Here is a 24,263-nt window from a genome sequence, read left to right on the forward strand (position 1 = left end):
GAGTCTATATTTTCCCCTTTGTAATGGCCATGTGATTCTAATTAAGCTTATTTCCTAAACCATCAGTCAGAGGACAGTGGAATAAATGTCCAGGTTTATCCTCTTATGGTTTACAGAATGGCAAATCCTGTACATCAGTGCATTTCTCTTGCCATGTACACAGCCCACAGGGCATGCTAAGGGTACCTCGTAGTCAGCTGGGAATTTTCCCAAAGGCATAGATGTTGTCTTTAACCTGCCCCTCTGGTATTTTATGCAGCAAGGCAGCACCCATGCATGACCTCACCATATTTCATAGTTTTTATTCGAGCCCAAATAGTGAAATACACTCAGGCAAAATGAAAGACAGCAGGTTTTCTTCCGTCCTTGATCATGGAGTAGGCATTTCCTAGTTAATGGCGGGAGAACTTAAGTAATTCAATAAGCATTTTGAAGTTGATATTACCAAAAGTCAGGAGTCCATTCTACAAACAAGGTGAAGACTTAGGACCAAAGATCCAAAACATGAATATAAAAAGTCATATAAGTTAAATGACCGTCACTTTAGCTACACAAAGCAAGAACAGAGTTACTAATCTGCCTCTAAGGAGGTCAGTTACATGTTAATATCTGTTTCAAACACTTCTACCTTATTGTGCAGGCATTTCATTCATGCCCATTCAAGAAAGTCACGTTGGTGTTGATTTCACTAGTATTTTCTCTAATCAATAAAATAAAGTAGTTTTGAACAGCTCCAAGACATAAGTCTTCAAACACTAAACGTTTGAGTAAATCCCGATGCTATGATAATATCTAAAATTGCTTGGAAACTATTTCAATAATAGACAAGCTAATTCAGTTTAAAAGGCTAAACTGAAAGCTCCATGTAAACATAGGCTATGGGGGGAAAAATGTTTAGGTACTAAGAAGAAGAACTCAAAGGTATATATATAGTATATTATACATATATACTATATATATGCTATATATATATATAATTTTTGCCTTGTGAGAATAAGAACTACAACTCTTCAAAGGAATATACTTTATAAAAGACAGGATAAGTGGGGTGGGTATTGACAATATGATAATTTCTCTGAGCATATCAGCTAAGCATTGATTCTCCTCTATCTCAAATAATGAGCTCTTGTTAAATTCATAAAAGATACATCACAGGAAATTATAAAAGTTTGTGTTGAGATAAATAGGTTACATAATTACAGGCTTATCATAACTCTGGTAACACCAAACCATTGTATATATTATAGGATTCCTGAGCTTTGTCAATTCACTTTCTCCATTGGCCCCCTAAAAGCCTTTCTTTCATCTGTGTTCTATTGAACGTATCTTTTTCCCTGATATTCAGCCTATGCCTTTGTATGTTTACCTCTGCTGCTTCATTTCTCCATTGGACTGTCCTCTGGGAGAGGAACTGCCCGCACACAACCTTCACTTTCTTTAAAAATATATCACAACTGGGTGATTTTTTTCATCATCCTTTTCCCTAGACGCCTAGCACTGACTGCCTTACCCAAATCTCATCCCCCCACCAGCTTCTCTAACATTCTGTTCCATTATTGCACACGTTGAACAAAGGGGGAGTTGAAGGACAATTGTGTGAGTGTGCCATAACCAATTTTTCATTTTACTTTTCCAGGGTAACACATAAATCTCAACACCATTTTGAAGATAAAAATCAATAGGGCCCACTGATAAGACTTGAATATAGTGTTTAACAATTGAGGACTTTGAAATCATCTATTCTCAATGTGATTTTCCAGAAATTCATTAGATGACACTTTCAAAATTTGCTTTGTTTCTTTGTGGGTGTGTTTTGTAGAATTTAAAACACTAGGAAGCTTAAATGTTGCTGTAAAAAATAATCAGTTACAACAGTGCTTTAATATCTAAACGATAAACTAGTGATATGACTGCTGTGTTTCTTCAGTTCCTTACAGACTTTGGGTTTTTGCACACTCAGTTCCCACTTTTTTCTCATTTCAGGCAACTAGTTCAGGAAGATATTTTCAACTTTAGATATCTGTTTCTCTTAGCTTTATTTTATGATTCAATTATTAATGGAATGGTCGTAAGAACTTTTGACTGTACATATAAATGCAACCATATACTGTGATTTGACAGCATCCTCAAATTTACAATAGAAAATTTATGATACAAAATTGGCTGGTCTATTCTTTTGGAGGTTATGATATTTAGATATTACTTATATTACATATAAGTAAAACTATAGTGTCTTTATTTTAAAGCAAAATATGGTATCTTTATACTAAAATAACATTATAATAATGTATTATAGAGGCCTTAGATTACTAGATCTCAGCTAATAGGAACAAAGGAAGACCCAAGTCCAAATTCAAATGTAAATGGGAATTCCATTTTACCAAATTCTATGCAACTGAGGGTTGCCTTATATCAAAGCCTCCAAAATTACTGATGGGAATTGTCTCAAACTAACTTGCTCTTCTGCTATTTCACAACTGAAGAAGCCTCACTTGTTTGCACCTATTATTCATTATAGATCACCTACTTCGGGAGGAAAACGGTGCTGTAGCTGAACGGCTAGTGCACCCACCTCCCACAGCAGCGAGAATATCTATAATATACATATATATTGCTGACCTAAAGAGGACACTCTTCAGCTTAGCATTCAGAGAACACTGCTATAGAGACTGAGACCAAGAATGAGTGGGGCCACATCAGAATTGTAGGGATGGAGAGGGACAGACCAGTACCACTGGACCCACTGCTTTTACCTTTAATCAGTATCATGGGGTATAATTCACCCCCTGAAAACATACACACCACAAACATATTTCAAAATAATTATTTCCACAACAAAATCCTCATACATACAAATATCAAAGTATGTTTTTTTTCCCTTTCAATCTCCCTTTCTCCCTCAATCTAGGAGTATATGATAAATACATTGATTTCATATGTATATTCTCTATGCTACTTTTAGTCAAGCTGCTTCTTTTTCTGGCCTGTGTATATTTTCATGTTTCTGTGGCTAACAAATTAGTCTCACTCTACAGCTTCAAGGTGAATCTTGATGAAGCCTCCTAATCTTTCTGCCTCCTTTTCCTAGGTTGTCAATTTGATTTTCTTCTAGCACTTTCTCCACCTGCCTAGAAAGTAACCCTCAGATTTCAGATGATTATTCATGGCATCTACAAATATACCTGTGAGTTCTGGGATTTTTAGACTGGCAAAGGGCACTACATGGCTAGAAACTAGAACATCAGAAACTACTCTAACATGTTAAACACCAAGGTCCTAACCACATGGCCTGGATTCAAGGACTCCTTATTAGTAAACATTTGGGAATTTTCTGGTTGGGCTCTATCCATGCTGAATAAAGCCAAGGCAATACCCCTTATACTAAGAAGGACAGTAGCCTCCCTCAGATAGTAGTTATTCAGGTAAGTCTTTTCTTCAGGTCCCAAAGTATGCATCAGCCGTCTCACTTCTTTCTCAAGGCAGAATGAAGACATGCTGAAACAGGGTTTCTTCCCCTCCATCTTGGGATCTTGTCACTCAGGGCTTTTCACTAGAAAGAGAAGTGATGGGGCTACTATTAGCCAAATGCCATTTGAGAGGTGAAAGAAGTAGTGAGATGTTAGAGGTTTATGTTCTTCTGACAAGTAAATTCCTGTCTTTCAGTGAGGCCATGGGATTCAGCTGAAATAGTGGATTCAGGTCTTAGTTTCCTTTCCTGTACATAATGTTTTCTTAAAAAAGCTCTATGACAATCATACCTTTAACCGCTAACTTAGATTTCATCTCTCGCTGAAATTCTTCTCCAGCCAACGCCGGACTTCTTGAAGGTTGTAGTAGAAGGGGCCCTTTCCTCCTAGATAAGCAATTTTCTGTCTCTGCACAATACACACACGTTCAAAGGCTACCCCATAAGCTACATTGGCATTATTGTCCATACGGTCAGCCACAACTCGGCACTGGGGCGGCAAGGAGAAACGCTCCAGAAGCTGGTGGGCTGCAGCACATCGGTCTTCCTGGTTCTGGTGCTTCTTCACCTCAAAAGACAAAGAAGAGTCCCCAGGCACCGCCCAACCATCTGAAGGATGAGCCTCATCAATGTAGACCAACAGGAAGTCAGCCACTGATGAGAACTCTTCCACCAGTTTGCTGAAGGCTGGCAGCTGGCTAATAAAAGGAGGTCAAGTGGCTGAGCCAAAGTTGACCACCAGTGGGCGCTCAGAGCTGGCAAAGTCAAGAAGATGGCACTCAGTTCCATCAACTGTCTTCCCCTGGGCACCATTTCCTCTGTTGTCACCTCTATCTGGATTGGAGACATGCACCACACTGGAATTAGGGGCATCTTCACCCAATTTCACCTAGTGGGGAAAAAAAAGAAAGAGAGAGAGGATAACACATTAAACACATTGCCACTTCAATTTACTATTTATAAAAACAATTGGCTCTAATACAATGTAGTATTTCCTTCAGAGGATGGTAAACATATACTGATTTGAGTAAAGAGGCATCATGGCAGGTAATGTAAAGAATGGCCAAAAAAAGAATGGAGAATAAAAGTCTTTTTCATCCTGTATATCCACTGTAGGTAATTATTTTCATCACTGAAGGCACTGCAGTTAACTCTCTTCATAACTAAGTTGAGGCTGGTATTCTTTACTATCCTTACGTTGCTGGCAATGCTTAGCACACACTAAATAACAAATGATTAATTGACTTTATTTTAAAAGTTAAAAGTGAAGGGTCTACTTTAATACAAATTATCAGAGTCGTGGGACATAGTACCTCTTTATGGATTCTCACTTCCAAATTCTAAAATACTCAGGAAAGACTGATTTTCTTGCATGATGCAAAGTCATTTCATCTCAACCCATGGGCAATGATATCAATGGGCTCTATTCTTGGCCAGAGCTAGAAACTCTGTGGTCCACTATTTATAAGAAGGGCTACTCCCACTGAAACCTCTTCAGCTTCCCCATCTGTAAAATGGTGATAACAATTTTTGTCTTCTTCATATGGTTATAGGAGAATAACATAAGGAAAAGAACTCCTTGTACACTATAAATCATTGTGTGGGTGTAGGTTGCCATTATTAGATGCCACCTAAACACATTTTCCTGGGCAATTATGTGTTTAAAAAAAATTATCCTTAGAAATGCTTTGAGCTCTCCTCAATATGATGGCCTCCTGGAAGTTTCTACAGCTGCTGCTTACTTCACTGTCCTTATGACTAGAACCTCACCATTTTCATTAAATGAACAAAAACATGCAATCATTCCAGAATTCTTTAATTTCTCATTTTTACGTGGTTTTTTTGTTTGTTTCCCCCTTTTTACCTAGAAAATCACAAACCATTTGCTTTTCTACCATAATTTATTAACAAGCTCCTCTAAATCATAAAATACTCAGGCAGAAGAGGTATAGAGGAAAATTGTTCCATGTGCCCCTTTCGCATGTGGGTTAAATAGTTGAACACAGACTGAAAGAAAGTTTGCTGGCCTTTGGATCTGTAAATGGATAATAAAAAGCAGGCAACATAAAAGAGCCAATTACTTCAGTTTGAATTAACACACTTGGCTCTTCCCCTAGAATGGTTTAGTCAAAGCCAATAACATTAGGGACAACTTACGACTGTACAATTGATTTTTGTACACTATTCTTAATATTACAAAACACTTCCAACCAAATCGACTTATTCCTCTCATATAAATACAGCCACATACAACACTGCTGTTAATTGAAGTCACTTACAAGTGAATTGTTAACGACTCAACAATCCAAGCTGATAAAAAAACACTCAAGGGCTTTTATTCAGAAGCTTCTATCTAATGTTAAGGCATAACTCATTTTAACTGTAGAGAAAGAATTAAAGAAAACCTTTCTCTCCCTTCTGAAAAATCCAAGCAGGGTAGGTTTGAAACAAGTACCATTATTTTTCTAAAAGAAATCTTAGACTAACAATCTTCTTTCTTAGGAAAAGGAAGCCACTGGAGTGACTTAAGGACATTGGTTTTCAGTCACTATCAGGGAGAAAGCTATTTTATTTACATTAATTTTCTTGGTTAATCTGCAAGTGGTACTAGATGAAGAAACCTAATAAGACACTTCTAGCTGAATTATTTTATATGAGCTACACTCATCGCTGAGGTATTAAAACATACACAAAATTTAAAGATAGATATTTTAAAGGTATTATAAACTTTTAATCTATGGATTCTTTTTGTACTTCTTTGTAGATTTAGGTGGCGGGTAGCATTGCTATCACCATCTTGTTAGATCTTTTCCACTTAAAATAGCAATAACGATAGAGTTCTAGGAGGGCTCCTTTTAACAACATAGTTGTGCTGTGTTCCTCAACATACTGTGATCTAAAGACCTGAATTCATTCAGATCAGTCTGAATGCATTAGCTGTTGTAGCAACTTCTTGTTAAGTGAGCGATCCACATACAGGAGAAAGATCACCTTTGGACTATAGACTTCTAAGTCCTTAGTAGGTGAAAATATCCACCTGCTTTTTGAAGTCATTTTTAAGACCTAGGAACAATTGTGTGGTCTTGTTAACTGGGCCTCTGCCGTCCCTAACTCTCACCCAAGAAGACTGTTGACCCTTGCTTTATTCCAGATCATTCAACTAAGTAATCTAATCAGATGTTTCAGTCGCAGGTGGCTCTCTTGTTACCTGTAGTTAATTTTCTTGGAAAGTTAAAGTACCTTTTCCTTCTTCTTAGTAAAAATGTATAGTGTGGCCACATAATTCTTTCCAAAATACACAGACTGGCTTACCTTGGAAAATTTAGAACAAGTACAACAACTGCACCTTAAAATTAAAAATTAGGAGTTACAAAATACACAACGCTCTTTGTGTGGGATGTTTGGCATTTTGTTAAACTGCAAAATATATATAACTTTTTAAATTTTGTTGAATGAATTACTGAATGAATGATAGTTGTTATAATCCCAGGTAGGGGTCAGTGAAGAATTTTACACTGAATAATAACCTTGGCCTGAAATGAACATAGCTATATTTGGGTGATGGATGAGCTCACTGAGGCAGATACTCTGGAAATGTGAATCCTGGAGCCATACTGTAGAGCACTGCCATAATCAACGCTTAATGCTGTTGATCTGTTTTGATTATCTCAGCTGGTCAGTGCATAAAACGAAAGTAGCCAATCCTCTTTAATTTGCTGAGCTGCCGTGGGACCCTACTGCAAATTAGAATGCCATAAACAGATATCCTGTTCATGAGGGTGACCAGGTAAGGAAACATGCATAGGTAAGATCAATGCTATTAATAAAACTATAAGGAAAAAACACACACCCATAATGTGTAAGTCCAAAAGTGGGTAGACCAGTAGTCTGTTTTTATAAGCATCATATACTAATCATAAAATTTGTCCGCCTTTACTAAAACCTGCTGATGGAGGACTATTCAGCAACAATCAAAAACAAAAATCCTTGGAAATTTTAAAGATGAAAGTTTGTTTTAAACTAAAAAGAAAAATCTTTTAGAAGGACTTTATTGTTCATTTTTCATCTTCGCATTTGATCATCGTGAAAATTAAATTCCTATTATGACCAGAGTTTCAAGTGGAGGATTTCTTGGTTTGCTCGGATATGCACCCTGCTGAGATGGAATGGGAGAATCACCGTTGTCTTCAATGATGGAAGATTCTTTGCTTTCCCCAGGAGCAAAGCATTCCTTGACAAACAGCCAAAATGATGAAGAAAATAAAGTTGGTCCCATAATAACATTTAGACTGCAGGAAAGAAGCTCAACAAAAACAAGTTATCCCCTGGTACTCCCAAACTTTGTTTTAATTTCCCACAGTGGCACAGAAAGTCTCCTGGCCACAAGTTACCTATCATCTTAATTTCTCCTTCTTAGAGGGTTTGTGTTTGGTTTTTGTCCTTAATGAGACATATTTGCCAAAGAGGCATTCAAAAGGCATTTTTTACTCTTGCGGAAGAGTAATTAGGTCGGTACCTCGTTCCCTGCCAGCACTAGCCGCTCTAAAGAGAACCTTGCCCAGTATTTAATGCCCAAACACAAGAAGCATCATTTCCACTAATTGGTCTTGAAGTTCCGATGTTCCCAAAGGGTCCCTTTATTTTGTAAGGATCAGAAAGGACATACGTAAAATGTAATATCGTCATCACTGACTTTTCTCTGTCTCATTTGCACTATTACAGTTGTTCTTTCTTATGTTTTTGTAATCCACATCACCACAACACCAACAAGGGAGGTAAATAAAGGGTTTGCATTTTTACAGCAGGGGACCTCTCTCGGCCAAGTTCAAATGTTGTGATAGCCATCTTTATAAATATGAACAAGAGGGTAAATATATGGCATATATATAAATTTGATTCCCTTGATGATGGGATTCCTTTTACCGACAGTGTTCAGTGCATGAGGAAAAGGATAATGCTGGTTTAGCATGTGGACTGTGAAATGCAGGGCGAGGGAAAAAAAGAAAGAACCATTCATCAAGTAGAAGCTGGAAATAGAGCATATACTACTAACCTTGTTTTTTTCCTTTCCACAGCCTGAGGAAGGCTTCTGGACAAAATCTCACCTAATCTCATGATAGAATATAAAGCAAATGATAAAAATGGGCATGGGGGGTTGACAGACACTTTTTACACATTCTTCTTGCTGTGCAAAGCCCTGGAATGGCTTTATTAACTATCAGGAAATTTCAAATTCGTTGACATAATGACCAGGCTACATTAATGTCCTTACAAACATAGCCAAATAATTATTAAGCAGCAATTTAACTATTTCCATTCAAATTGGCCACATAAATCAGAGTTGCAGAATAAGCTACCTACTCTTTCCTCTCAGTTCAGCTCCCTTTTGGCCATTCTCTTTCTGATCCATAATTTGAAAGTGTAGCTCTAAGCTCTATCATTTTCCAGTGTTTCATCCAAGTGATGGACAAGCTCTGGCTGTGGCCTTCTTTGTGTTCTTTTGGGAATGTTTCTCTCTTAACAGAGCCATTTTCCATTGTAGAACTAGTGTCAAAAGGCTTGAGGTGAATGAAGAGGAGGAGGAGAATGTTAAAGAGATCCTTTCAAAACCAAAATTATATGTTCAAATGAATATGTTTTCTGTGCCACTGCAGTATTAACCATGCAGAAGCTAAACTGCTTGTCAGCATCTATACTGTGCGTTTACTTTTACACTTCATTTAGGTAGGGGCCAGGCTCCCACACAGGGTAATTTTCTTATTGGTTGCATTTTCTAGTCTTTGAGTAGCTGCAAAAGGATGCAGTGTTAGATGCAATGACACTGACCAAGGAAACTTCAATAACCAATAGCTATTATTCACTTCCACCTCTCACAAGTTTCTCCAGACCTGTGTTTTCATTAGAGCCATGCATGGAACTCCCTCTAACCAAACCCAAATTATCTTTAAAGGCTTCCATATAAAGTTAATTTTAAATCTCACTAGACATTTTAATGAGGAAGGGTCTTTTGTTTTATTTTGTTCTCTTTTAATCTCTTTGTTACCTCTTACAGGAGCCAAACACAAGGATAACAATTTTACTGTGCTTCCTGTAAATAGCTTCCCAAGCATCTGACATTCAGCAACAAGAAGAATTGAAAATATAATTGTATTGCATGAACACACACCTGTCATCCTGGAAAACTCTACTTCTGAGGGAGGTAGACTCAAAATAATGCAAGTCAGGATTGTGAAATACTGTGATGCCATCTCAGACAGAATGTGCTCCAGTATGTCCCTAGAAATGGCTACACCCAACGACAGTGGCATAGATGACAACAGAATTCAGGGAAGTGATTCAACCTGTTTCAGAGATTCTGAGTGCCATCTCAAATGCCAGCACAGCCACCACCACCCTTGCCATACTTGGAGACAGAGGAGATCTAAATTCAGGGCAAGGTGTGTTCATAATGTTTCCATTAATTACACGCCCAGTTCAGTCTTGTCTCTGGATATATGGGTTCTTGGGTTGCTTCTTCTCATGGTAGCTGTTATATAAACCATTAAAAGCAAACACAATAACATCATTCGTCAACTTAGTCACTAATCAAATCAGTTGACAGGAGAGAAATCCATAAACCATATGCAAAAAAAGAAAACGAATCACTCATCCTTCCCAATTTCCTGGAATAGGAATAACGAAATATTGCAACACAATGGAACACTATACATTAGTGAAAAAATAAATAATAAAGTTTCATAAAGAGGCATTTATTTTTCCCTTTTTATTTCAATAAGCTGCTTAGTAGGAGAAATAACTTCACTTAATATTTGTAGGTAACATCACAGCCCCCACATTTTATGTGAGAGATCTCTACATAAGTATATATGCATATAAGTAAAATTCACCCAAGCAGTGATTTTTCTTGTATAGGCAAAAAGTCAATAGCCTCTCAAAAAAATAAGAGTTTAATACACTGAGATCAAATCACTGAAATGGCCATGTTATCTCCTAACACCTGCGAAATACAGATGTGGAGGAGGGAACTTTCTAATTAATAATATTGCTGACATACTTGCGTACACTCTACTATCTTCCAAATTCTCTACCCCCAAAATAAAACATAAAAACTCACATTTGATGTATATTTTTGTGGAAATGAAATATCATCTCAATATCTCCTTTCCACATCTCCCATCTGCCCCACATTCATAATATACATGGTGTTTTGCTGTTAGCATTTTGAGCATCGTTTCATATTATTATAAAGGAATTTTCACCTACTAACAAGAGCTCTTTCTGTTCTCCTGTCTTTAAGACAACAAATACAAACCTTCTTCAGGTTACTCTCAATAACAAAGACATGTAGTAAAACTTCTTAATTCACAAAGGATATTTTCTTCTTGCACACTTGTTTGATTTTCAGTGGAACAATCCTACTCTGGATTCTTTGTGACTAGAAGTTACTTCTTTTCCTTTCCTGGTGTACAGATTTATTTTTCTGGGGTTTATTTACAGAGGACTCATTCCCTTCCCTCTCTTATTCTGAGCTTTCTGTTTCTTGTTTCTGAGGTGCTGCCTGCCTATAGTGTACTCCTTCACTGGCTTCCATATCTAACTCCATTCCCTGGCATCTTGGGCAAGGTCCCCGATATTGTTAGGAAAAACCAAGACTGTTGCTTCGATAGCAACTTTTGCCAAACGAGTCCATTCTTCTTAAGTCCAGGGACCTTCAGGAGTTGTATGGGCATAGGAGGAGGGGGTAAACTGACAAAGGACCAGTGCCAAAATGTTCCTCTTTACCCCTTAAGATCTGAGTTGAGAACATTCCACCAACATCAAGCAGCAAAAAGGCTGGAATGCTAGCATTCTTCACTTAGAAACAAAGATCATCAGCTCTGGTTTGGAGCCACTGAGACACGACTTTCTCAGGTAAGTGAGGCCACTGTGCCAGTGCTAAGGCACATGTTATAACAGCTTTGAAATGGCGATGAACTATAGACCTATCTCCTCTTTCTAAGACAACTTATTTTACTTTTGAGAAACAAAACAAATGTGGTTTCCCTTACAAAGTCTGGATTTCTGACAGCCAGTTCGCAGATCTTTCTTTTGCAAACTGATATCATGTAACTCAGGACTCAGTGCCTGATAACCCCTTCAAAAGATTTCAGATGCGTATCAGAGCAGAGGATGACGCTGCGCACAGGCTTGCCTACGTTAACTCTTACCTCCACCAGAAACGAAGAGGCTGTTACGCCAAATCACACCTGCCGTGACCATTTTGTGAGTCCTGTCAACTTTGAGAGTTTTGAGTAGCGGCGTTTTTTTTCTTGCTTTTCAGTACCCACGCTCTTTAACTGTCTTTCCCAACGTGCCTCTCATGAGGCAAAACATCAAAATCCCAGTTCATGACAAGAGCAGATTAAATGCAGCAGTCTCCCCTCCCCCAGTATTTTCTGAGTTTTCTCAAAGTTTTTCCACAGCACAAATACCCTCTACTCCAAAATCACAGCAAGCCATTAATGACTCCTATTAGAGAGACCCCTTTTAGGTCACACAGTCATTACAGCTTAATACCTGTCACTCCCAAATCTAACTTGAGTGACAGTCGTAGAAAGCAAACGCAGGAGCTGACTTGAGCATAACCACCAGACCCCCCAAATAAGGCCCCACAACTCTCACCCCAACGCTCCCAACGGCCTCCAGTCCCAACATTCCGGCCCTGGCCCCTGCTGATCTAAGGAGAAGCCCCTCTCCGCGCAGCTCACCTGTTTGTAGGCATCGAGGAGGAAGCTCTTCCAGATGCAGCGCATTCCCTCTGAGGTCAGCATGCGCCTCCACTCCCCGCGAGTGGACTTGGAGCGGCTCAACAGCAGCACCACGTGCTTGAGGAGAATGACCGAGTCATAGAGTGCCAGGAAGAGGCAGTTGGAGAAAAAAACTGGCAGAATTTGCAGTGTGATCAGCAAGTCTACGCTGAGGATGCCCATCTTCTCTGCCTCCTGAGTCACTTCCCTTGTGCGCTCTGGTTCCCCTTCACCCTCTTATTTAAAAGGGGGGTGGTGATAGAGGGGGTGGGGGAGGTAAGAGGGAAGGTTGGGGGTGGGGGGAGAAGGAGAAAAACTAAATTAAAAGGAAGCCCAAGTTGTCTCCTCTTTCAAAGAAGCAGAAATGGCAAGACCAAGTCCAGTCTTTCCAGCCCAGCAGTTGGAGTGTGCCCATCAATTCATTCAATTCGGAGCTGCTGCTTTTTTTTTTTTTTTTTCAGGATTTAAGATGTTAAAAAAAAAGAAAACTGGCGTACCCGTCCCTAATCCAGTTACCCCTCTCAGAGTCCGTTAAAGACAGGCAGTTCTACTTTCATTTCCAGGCACCTATGAGACTGTGGCAGAGATTGCAAAATTTTCTGTAGCTTTTCATTGTCTCTATGTTCAGAAACGTAGCCTGTTCCTCTCTTGAATTGCCAGAGTTTTAAAAATGTGCTTTCAGGGTAGTTTTCCCCTTCTTTACTCCATTTTACACACACTTTCTGTTCTCCTTCTCCCAGCCCGACTCACTCTCTCCCATCCCCAGGAGCGACTGAGTCCTCTCTTTTTCCTCACTCCCTCTGGCTTTTCCTTCCAGCTATCTGTCTGTGGTGCAAAGTGCCTCTCTCTCTCTGCAGCCCAGTGAGTCTCCCTGAAGCCTTTTATACATTCCCTGGCTAATTGCTGCAATAGAGAAATGAAAGCCTGATCTTGGTAAAGATCTTGACGTCATTGAGACAGAGGGCTTTACTTTGGCCAGGACTGCAGGGAAGAAAAAAGCAAAACTCGACAACTTTTTTTTTTTTAGAAGGGGGGGCAGAGGGACAGCGGAATTTTGCTTTGTGATTTAAAGAGAGAGAGAGAAAAAAATTAATACCTTTGAGGATTTTCAGGAAATGCTCCCAAACTTTGGGAAAAGTAATAACACGTGTAGATTGATAGGGTAACACTTTCCCCTCTGATTACTATTATTGTTATTATTATTCATTTATGAGAGGCTTTGGAAAGAAAGAATCCTGTCAGACAGGTAGAAAAGAGAAAGAGTAACCATAGAGGATCTTTGCTCTATTTCTTGGAAGATGTGAATGCTTACATTCGATCTTTATACCTATATATGAGAATCTCTTGTCAGATTTGTGAGCTAGGTTCTTTAAATATTTTTGAGTCATGAACTTTTTAAAGAAAATTCAGAGTGAGTTGTGAGGTGGAAAACTTTTAAATTCTTTGAGTATCATCACAGCATTTCTCTAAAGCTTCTTGCAGAAAATTAATACAAGTTGTCTTTTCAGTTCTACCAAAGTTTCCAATGTGAAAAAAAAAAAAGAAAAAATCTTCCAGACATGAAAATAGTTAAGTGACCAGATCTTCTTTTAGTTCCATTTTGCCTATATCCAGATTAAATTAATACTTGCCATCAAATGGCATTAAGATACCATAAGGCTGAGAAATAACTTCTTTATAGGAGAACTCTTAAATTCTGCACTTCCCCTCCTTCTGCTAACATAACCCCTAAGAGACCTAGCCCTTTAGGGAATCTTCCTTTTAGCTTGAAAACAATTTTAATTAAATTTGTAGGTGGTTAAGAGCAGACTTTGAACTGGTTCAAGAGCCACACTGACCATTGCTCAATGGCTCGCCTCTCCCATTAGTCTCCAGGACAGACGGGTATGTCAGCAGACAATGCTTTGGCAGAATGCCATGACCCTCACCTCATTCTACTTTTTATTCCTCACTTACCTAACAGGTCACCTCTAGGAATTATATTTTCTTGGAAGAAGGAGTGGCAAGTACAGACACTGGGGTGGTGACATAGAATTTTAATTGAAATTTCATTAGCTGACTTTTCTGTGTACACAGAGCTCTCATTAAGCATGAGCTAAGCAGTGGGGGCAAACCTGTGGTCAGTCCATTTCTGTGTTTTGTCCCTGTGGCTAAAACCTGCAAGATCACAGAAATTATTTCAAAGCCTAGAGCAGGGGTCATTAATCAGTGGGCCGTTGGGCTAGATTCTGCATGCAGATGCATTTTATTTGGTTGGTGTAGTGCTTTTTGCCTTAAAAAAAATAACAATAATAATAATTGAATGAGAATGCCTTTAGGTTCTGAAGACCAAGGATTCCTGTCTGCCTTGTCCATTGTTATCTCCCAGCATTTAGAACCATGCCTGGAATATAGTTCAAGGAGGATGTACCGAATAAATGAATGGGCAGGGCATGCATTACTCCACACTAGGGGGCACCATTCACATACAATATAATGTGACTGGGGTGCCCCAGAATTGTACTTGGTGGACTTGGTTGTGGCCCCTCCATTGACACAACCCTCACTACTTCCTATCATCTTCAAAACCTGATTCTTTCATTTTTATCATCAATTTAGCCCATGATGAGTTTTGGATTTCCATCCCATAGACTAAATTTTTAGAGAAGACTTCAGAGCTTAGAAAAGTGAATATAAACCACATAGAAAAATATTCTTCCTATGACTAGTATATGTTGTTAGCAAAAGAATGTTATTTGTGTACATAATATATATACATTTATTCCATTCATTCTCTTAATCTTCTCAATGTCCTTATGGAAGGAAAGAAAGGACAAAGAGAAGGAGGTGACAACGTGGTATTTTAACTGGTGTAGATGGGACAGCTGCAGTGCCAGATGAAGTCCCAGCCAACAATGACAGAAGAAGGTGTGGACTCAGGAAATGACGCTTCCACTCACTGCCCAAGCCTTAAAATTTCTCCCTGTCGCAGACATTCATTTTGCCCTGTTTGAATTAAACCAGTGCTCCTTCAAAGTAGAGACTTTAGCAGCTATAAACCAATTCTTCCTCACTTGTCATTTGCTTTCAAGGAGAGAGGTATGTTTGGAAATGGCAAGCTAAGGAGGGGGATTGGTAGAAAATCAGAAACATGCTTCCTTTTTTTTTGAGGAAGATTAACCCTGAGCTAACATCTGCTGTCAATCCTACCCTTTTTGCTGAGGAAGACTGGCCCTGAGCTAACATCTGTGCCCATTTTCCTCTACTTTATATGTGGGACGCCTGCCACAACATGGCTTGACAAGCGGTGTGTAGGTCCACACCCAGGATCTGAATAGGTGAACCCCAGGCCACAGAAGCAGAACGTGTGAACTTAACCACTGTGCCACCGGGCCAGCTCCTGCTTTCTTTTTAAATGCAAAGTTCAAGGGACATCCAGACTACAAATGGTTATAAGGCAGAATGGGTTTTTTTTCTTTTTTTTTTTTTTTTACTTTTTTTTTGAAGTCAGAATTGTTTTTTTTTAAATAGAAGAATAGGCACATAGCCAACCTGTTCATATCATTTCTCATATTTCTTCTATCATTTTTCCTAAATGAATGAATAAATGAATCACAAAACCAAAGCCATTCTTTCCCTGACAATCTGTCCATCCTAGAAATTAAATTTCTCCAAAACTATTTCTCTTTTATGAATGGTTCACAGATGCTTGTTCTAATTTTTAATAACATTTAGTGCTTTGATCTTCAAGAAATTGTGTATCCATTAAGTAATAAAAATAACCCATAATGTGACAGAGTATGATTTGTCCCATCATACAGATGAAAGAAGGTGGATCGTCAAGGTTGTGGAGTCAGAGTTGTGTTGGGATACTTTCCCAACTCTGAACCTCACTTTTTTCCTACATGACTGTTTTGTGGGTGCTGGTCATTACACTGAGAATCAAAATCCTTGCCAAAAGTGGTTGCCCTAAGTAATTTTACCTTCTAAATTGCAAAGGGTGTCTGCAATTTCACGTCTGTTTAATATTGCCCCAATTCAAGCTTCTGGTTTAGATTTCATATGATCAATTGAAAGGCTTGGATATCTTCTTGGTCATGTATGTGTTCTTAGCAATCAACATTGTGATGAGTTAAATGCAAACCAATGTGTGGCACGTTGGTTGAATTTCCCCATGCAATATTGTACACAGGTTTTAAATTCCAAAGAAAGGCAGCCTAGGGCAAAATGCTTTGGCTTTTTTATAACTGCAGAACCACTGTAAAATTATTTCAATTTTTTCTCTTTCCATAGTAAGAGAGCATCATGTCCTACCATTGCCTCCTTCTGGTTGGAAAAATAAGTATATGAGGAAAAATCTTCCTTTAGTCCACTTTTTGACTCTTAAACTGAGACTGAGGGGGTTGACATCAGCATCATGGTGGAGTGAATTGTCCCCTCTGTCTCTCTCCTCTTAAGTTACAACCAGTAGGACACCCATTGACCAGCAAAGGACTTTCTGCACAGTACAAGAGACTCAGAAAATGAAGTTAGATAACCAGAAAGCAGATTTGGAAATTTCAAGGATAGAAGCTATCACTACTATTTCTTTATTGTTATCTGAAGGAGCCAGAGAGCAATCGAAGAATTCTGTGGAGTTAATAATTCATGCTGTGGATTTTTCAAGCAGTCTTAGTTTCATCGAATTTTATTCCTTCTGATTCAAGTGGATTCTTAAATATAATTTAAAATGGAGTTTCATTTTTACTTTATTAAAAATTTGTCAAAAAAATACATTGTGAATCCAAAAATGTTTGGTCAAGATAGGTGTGTTGATTTTAGGTTTGGGAATGTGATTGCCATACATATCCCCCCAAAATAGCGCAGCTCTTATCAGAGAAGGGAATCACAAACTGTACAACTACTGAATCATTCAAAATTCCCTGTGGGCCCATCCATTCTACAAACACAGCCGTGTTCCCTGCCTTGTGATGAAAGGAGAAGCTCAATGGATAAAATAGACACCCCCAGAGTAAACTCTGACGTGACTTGAGCAAAGCAACTTGGAGCTGGGGCAGAGAAGGCAGGCGCTGTGGGAGGTATGAGCATTCTATCCTAACAGTCGAGTCTTAGGGCCCTTTGCAAACCCTGGCAGAGAGCGCACTCGGGTGTTGATGCATTCTTCCCTCAGGAACTGCTGCTGCTCTTTTTTTTCTAGGCCACCTACTGGTAAGACAGAGAAGGAAAGGAAAAGGGAAAAGACAGGAGGGGGAAAGCAAAAATGAGGAGGAGAAAGAAGATGGGGGGCATGGAGAGGGGAAAGAGGAAGGAAGAAGAGAGAAGAAGATTCAATGAATTGCCTTTGGAGGCTGCCAGCAAGAGAGCCAATTAAAGCCAATTGTGGCAATGTTTTTTGTGAGGAAGACAGCTGTCCAGAAACTGGCCAGAAGCCACCATTTCATTTCACAGAAGCCATGAACAGCTGTTAGGAGACAAGAGCCTTCATTTGCTGTTGACCTGGTCTAGATCTAAATTGATGGCCAACCCCCACCCCCAGCTTTCCAAACCTCTCCAGGTATAGTAAGGCTCTCCAAATGTTATTTAGTTTTGACGATAGTTTATTAACCTCTGGAGACATCCAAGATTGGGGGGAGGGGAATAGATGAGAAAAACACACTGTAAAGTTATATGTGGTGAATTCCTTCAGGGAAAAAAGCCCTCAGAACCACCAAATTGAACCCATCCTTTCTTTTCTGAAAATTTCACTCGATCTCTTCATTCTCCCTAAATTCGTGACCCAATGCAACAGACGGAAAGAAAGAAATGAAAGCAGTCAAAACCGTCATCATCTTTGGAACAACTTTTCCTCTACTTTGTTTCACTCCACACCTCATAGGAAACCACCAGATGATATTGTTTTAAAATAAAATAGGTCATTCTTTATAAATGGTTTTACAGTAGCTTTTTAAAAAATCACTTACACATTGCCTCACTCATATGCTGAGTACTTGAACACAGAGCATGACAAGATATATTAAGATATATTCTGGTTCCTGTCACTCCAGAGGTGGTAGTGTAGTTTGTTCCCACTGAGAGCAAAGGATACTACACCTCCCCTTTTCAAGAATCAGTAGATACTAGTGCACAGAGCAAATAAGCTAGATATTCTATTCCAATCTCAGTGGAGATGGTGACACTAATAGAATTAACTGCAGTATGAAAAATCCAAGTTTGATATGGGGATAAAATACTCACAATGAAGATGATTGTACAGTGAGATATGCTACCAAAGGAGGTTATGAAAATGTTATCAGTGTACCTGTTCTCAAGGTAGAGAGGGAGGCTAATAAGATAATCTCTCAAAACCTTTTTAAGCCTGTGGTGCTATTAAAATGATAGTTTGGAATAAGTTAACATATAACACATACATAAAACCATCCAACTGGGCTAATGGCAGAATACCATAATCATAAATTATTACTCTGTTTCCATTTCAATTTTGAAGACAAATTTTTTGTTCGATTAAATAAATCCTTGTGCTTTTCTAAGAGTTAGCAGATAGAAAAGGATTAGCATGTCTTCCAGGATGAAATATAAAGCATGAAATTCAAATCTAATTTTCTTTTACCATTTTTTTTTTGAGGAAGATTAGCCCTGAGCTAACATCTGCTGCCAGTCCTCCTCTTTTTGCTGAGGAAGACTGACCCTGAGCTAACATCTGTGTTCATCTTCCTCTACTTTATATGTGGGACGACTGCCACAGCATGGCTTGACAAGTGGTGTGTAGGTCCACACCCGGGATCCAAACTGGCGAACCCCAGACCGCCAAAGTGGAACGTGCAAACTTAACTGCTGCACCACCAGGCTGGCCCCCAAATCTATTTTTTTAAATTCAGCCTCACTTATTAGGTGGACACTGGTAGTGTTTTATCAAGACACAACCACTTAGCTAGATGATTATTTTAAAAACAGGTATATACAAATTCCTGAATAGTCTCATTTTGTTTTCTCAGAGGAATTTTTTATCATGTTTTAAAGACATGAAATCTGCTTTCCCAAAGTAAACCAAATACACTTTGATTTTTGTATCAGTAATGAGGTAAATGATACACAAATCTAAGAACTCAGAGTCCTCAGATCAAATACCTCGGTTCTTTTTTAAAAAAAAAAAATTGGCACCTGAGCTAACATCTGTTGCCAATCTTTTTTTTCCTTCTCCTGCACAAAGCCCCCCAGTACATAGTTGTATATTCTACTTGTAGGTCCTTCTGGTTGTGCTGTGTGGGATGCTGCAGCAGCGTGGCTTGATTAGCAGTACTAGGTCTGCGCCCAGGATCCAAACGCGTGAAACCCCGGGCCACCGAAGCAGAGCACGCAAACTTAACCACTTGACCATGGGGCCAGCCCCTCTATTGCTTCTTGATAAATGTTAAATAATACCAGCTCACTCAGCAAATTGCCATTTACCTCTTATCAAGAGATGCCTTAGTCTGATGGATTTCCATCATCAAATACAGAATCTATTTCTGGGGCCATACAGGCCCATAAGACCCAGAAGCAAATCTCTGATTTGACTTTTCTACCTGTAAAATTGAGTTAAAAGTGTCTTCTCCTATGTGTCTCATGTTGGTGGCTAGTGTAATCATGTTTTTTAACAAACTTAGCCTTGTTCTAAAAATACTAAAAATAAAAAGCAATCTTGGCTAATAAGTTTATTCAGACCTACCTAAGTCAATAGATTCCCTCTAATAAAACCTCTGTTGAAAAAAAACAGTTCCTGCAGGGAATTACCAACCTGTTCCACCTGACTTTAAGGAAACTTTGGTTACGTAACGGAAAACAAGAAAGATTCTCTATTATTGGGGATATTGGGAAAGGACAAACTTTTCCTAAAGCATAATAATAATCAACCTGAGTCTTTGCCCAAACTCAACTCTGAACTGAACCTGTTTGAGAGCCTTCTAGAGAGGCATGTTCCTCAACTCTAAATAATTCACCGTGGAACACTTCTACATCGTCCATCGTTCTAGGGAGAATAGAAAGAAAAGCTACCCAAATATCCGTGATCCTGGAAAGCAATTATTCTCCTAAGTTTCCTTGATCAGAACGGGGTGGGAAAACATTCAATAATGAAGAAAACCACAGACATATTAATGAACAATGTGCTTATCCAATTGGAGCCTCAACAAAATTCAATGCTCACCAATATTTGTGGTACTAGTTTGCATCTTCTTTAAGAAATTTTTTTATTCATCCTACATAGAAACATTTTCCTACTATCCCGGGACCTCAGAACTATGGGTTTCAAAAGAGCTATCAAAGCTATCAGTTTTCTTGAGTGACAGGATGACTCATCTAGAAGGAGTTAGCAGACAATGGGGAGAAAAGGTAAGGGGCAAAGCAAAAAGATGGGAAACAGGGCTGGATTTAGAAGAATAATGTAATAAGAGTTTTTGGGGGCAGCGCATAATCAATAGCATTTGATGGTTTTGATCACAATAGTTGCTAAACATTGGGAAAATCAAGAAACGTAAAGAATGTAGAGGTTAGTTCAATGAAAGAATACAAATTTGTAAGTCAGTAGGTAGAACACTTTCCTTTTCTATATGTATAAAAAATGTGAGAAACGGGATAGGAAAAAGCCAAAGAGACCTGCTTACATTACAAAATTAGCTTGAAATCACTCAAAGGATTAACCACTATAAGACATTTATTCAGATAGCCATCCGCTTACAACAAACATTTATTGAAACCTACGAAGAGCTAGTCATTGTGGTGGGCATTGAAAAGGATCCCTGGTCTCAAAAAAATTTAAAGTCCAGTAGGGGGAGACAGACATGTAAACTAAAGAAGGCGACACAATATTGTAGGTGCTATAATAGAATTGCAGCAGACAGTATGGTATAAAGGAAAAGACTCATTCTATGTGGAATAAGAGTCAAGAAAGGGTTACTGAAGAAGAAACACATGCCTTACTAAACATAATATTGCAAAATCAAATTCAGAAATGTAGTATTTGATAATGGAAAAAGTTTAAAACAATGGTTTCATATACATCCATGTTCGTAATGTTTTAACATTAATCTCTATTAGAGGAATTTGCATAGTGTTTTCTGACCTTAGAACATAAGCGATTTAGGAATAGATAACCTTCTTTTGATACACATAGAGTTGTTATAGTTACACAACATGAAAAATGTTTGCTTAAAGCTTTGTTTTGACAGATCCTATCAGTAACAGCAAGGAACAGGGACCTGGTGATATCCTTTCTCTCCTTTTCAGTTGACAGAAAGTTAGTAGATATAAGTCCAATCTTAACATCTTAATGTTATGGATATACTGTGGAAACTAGGAAGCACTTCTTGGCAATGCTGTTTACTTCTAGTAAAGAATACATCAGTGGCTGATATAAAAGTGACCAGATCGATTATGGTTCTGCATGACCACACTTGTATGATTTTGAGCCATTCATTTCATTTTTGGGTTCTCCAGGTACTTCACCAAGGCAAACTCATAAAGCACATTGAGATTCCAAATTAGTGACTGTCTAATACTGTAGCCTTTGGAATCTTTATACTACTATGTGGGGGGAAAAAAAAAAGAAAGGTCCAGTAACTCTAATCCAAATGTTCATTCTTCCAGTTATCTTCAGCCTATACCTTAGGGTATCACTCTTGCTCCTTTGTGATTTTCGTTACCTTGTCCTCTCATGACAAATCACCCTGACATGTATAGGAAACAGGGTTTGAGATGTTGAGGATGTTTACTTGTTGAAGAATTTTATGAGGTAGTTCAAGAAAGATGTAGAAATCAAAATTTTATGGCAATAGGAAGTATTTATGGAATACAGAGCCTGTGGTATACGTGCACAATGAACACTCTTGTTTCCCATTATTATTTAGAGTATAAACTCCTGCTGGGAAATAGTTAAATCCTGGGATTTAAAAAAACTATTTATTATGGAGAAATTCAAACATAACGCAAAAGTAGAGTGATGAGTTTAAGGACCCCCATGTACTCATCTGCCAGCTTCCACAAATATAAACTCATGGCCAGTCTTGTTTCATCTCTACCACCCCCACCCACTTCCTCACTTCACAAGTAATTTTGAAGGAAGTTCCAGTCAAGTTTTTGGATTCTCCCAAAACATCTACAACGTTTCTTTGCCTACAGAAAGCATCATATAAATTAGCCAGCTTATTGATTTATTCTCTTATATCTACCTTTTTGCTCACTCTTTGACACTTATCTGTTAAGCTGCTGAGAAAGAAATGGAAAATAGACATTTCCCTCCCCCCCATCATTTCTGAGCTTGAATCCAACCTTTCATCTGAGTACCCTTGTGCTACAGTGATAGGTGTTATCAAAAAGAATGCATAGATAGATAATAAAACTAACATTTTTCATAAATTACTGAACCACAGTCATTCTCTTTCTTCATTCATTTTTAATGGTATGGAGTACACATGCTGACTCTGAGTGAGATTGCTTTTTAAATTACAAGGTGGTCTCAATTTACTCATTTACATCCATCTCCAAACACAATGTACTACAAGGTAGGATGTGAAATTGCCAAGTGGGTCAGAAGAGTCTGACAATTCTGATAGAACGGAAGCTAATGATAAGAATTCATGGAGGTGATCAATGACAAGATAATGTCTTTCTGAATGCGAAATTTCTTATAGGGAAACTCAATTGATACAGGCAAATCATGAAATTTACCATAAAAACAAATTTATTAATATAAAATAATTTCTTAGTGAAACTCATAATAATAGGTCTGTATGCCTATTCTCTAAAGTCATTCTCTTTCTTTTAGTCATCAAACATTCCCCAAAGATAATACTCTTCCATTAGAGATCTGGCATCTTCTCAACTACTTACCATTCCAGAACAACCCCCAGCCCACAAAAGGATGAATGGTGTTTTGGAGAGTTTTATAGAAAATATAATATCTTTCCCCATATCAATGATCATTAAGGGAAAGGGTCGAGGGCAGGAGGGGAGGTGTATCTGCTTCTGTTTGAGTGTCTACATTTTCTTCAACAGAAAGTATAAAATTTTACCTGATACTATGCCAGAATAGTGTACTTGCATATGCATGTACGTTAAATTTTGTAAGTGTGCTTTGCTATATTGGAAAACATATTCAAATAATAAATCTCAATAAATGAAAATGACTTTCTTTTTCTGCAGTATATAAAAATGCCAGGGCAATCTGCTTTCCATGTTCAGACAACAAAGAGCTAAACATTGAGTGATACCCAACTTTATGAGACACATAAAAATGAAATAAAAATGGGTAAGAAGATAAACATTTAAAGAGATAAACATTGTCAAACAGAAATGATTACAAAGTTTGTAACAATCTGCAGTTTTCATTGTTTTCTATTTACCTAGCTTTCCCCACTATGAATTTCTTTTGCTCATTTCCTTTCTTTTAATAATGTATGTTCTCATAATCATTGACATTAAAGTAAAAGATATGAAACAGAACTCAGTTCATATTTATTGGTAGAAATATAAGTAACTTGAAAATGCAAAAATTTTCCTTATGTATTTATTTGAATGCTTCCTCTAGCTACTGTCCTTTAATAGCTCTGGAAAATTGAACTCCTTCTTCACCAGGGTACTGTCTCTTCACCTTGAACTATATGAAAACACCACATTCAACCTTTTTTGACCAAGAAAAACAGCAATTTCCTATTGTTTAACCTAATACTATTTCAAATAGCAAAAGGTCTACAGATTGCTATTGCACTTGAGCTACATGTTCATTTCCTGGTGAAATGCACAGAGAAAAATGGCAGTGTCATTTTCATTGGTGTACCCTTGACATTATTATTTTAAATTTTTTTAATTATATCATATTAATAATTAAAAACAAATTCATATTATTTTTTTTAGTCTGGCCTGTCAATGACTCTGTCATTGGCCTAATGTAGTCCCGGGAAGAACCGATATCCCTTCCCAATTAGCGTGTGCAATAGATACAGTAGTTCCTTCTTCAAAATGATGACACCTAAAATATATGTTAGAACATGGAATGTCTA

At 38.1% G+C, this 24,263-nt stretch overlaps 1 protein-coding gene across 3 annotated transcripts in view; it reads right to left on the reverse strand.

Moving 5' to 3' along the window:
• Positions 1-962: 962 nt before the first annotated feature.
• DIO2 (iodothyronine deiodinase 2) overlaps positions 963-24,263 on the reverse strand; it is a 154,538-nt gene continuing 131,237 nt past the window's right edge. The window contains exons 1-3 of one of the 3 annotated variants that reach the window (XM_014846726.3): positions 12,214-12,855; positions 3,759-4,355; positions 963-3,550 (exon numbers count right to left, since the gene is read on the reverse strand). In XM_014846726.3, the coding sequence (XP_014702212.1) occupies positions 3,768-4,355; positions 12,214-12,435 (810 nt within the window). In that variant the 5' untranslated portion in view covers positions 12,436-12,855 and the 3' untranslated portion in view covers positions 963-3,550; positions 3,759-3,767. Of the gene's footprint in view, positions 4,356-12,213; positions 12,856-24,263 lie in introns of those variants that run through there. The other 2 variants (XM_070514146.1, XM_014846727.3) reach the window with 2 other exon arrangements.

Source organism: Equus asinus, chromosome 7 (genome assembly GCF_041296235.1).
Source record: "Equus asinus isolate D_3611 breed Donkey chromosome 7, EquAss-T2T_v2, whole genome shotgun sequence".
NCBI lineage: Eukaryota > Metazoa > Chordata > Mammalia > Perissodactyla > Equidae > Equus > Equus asinus.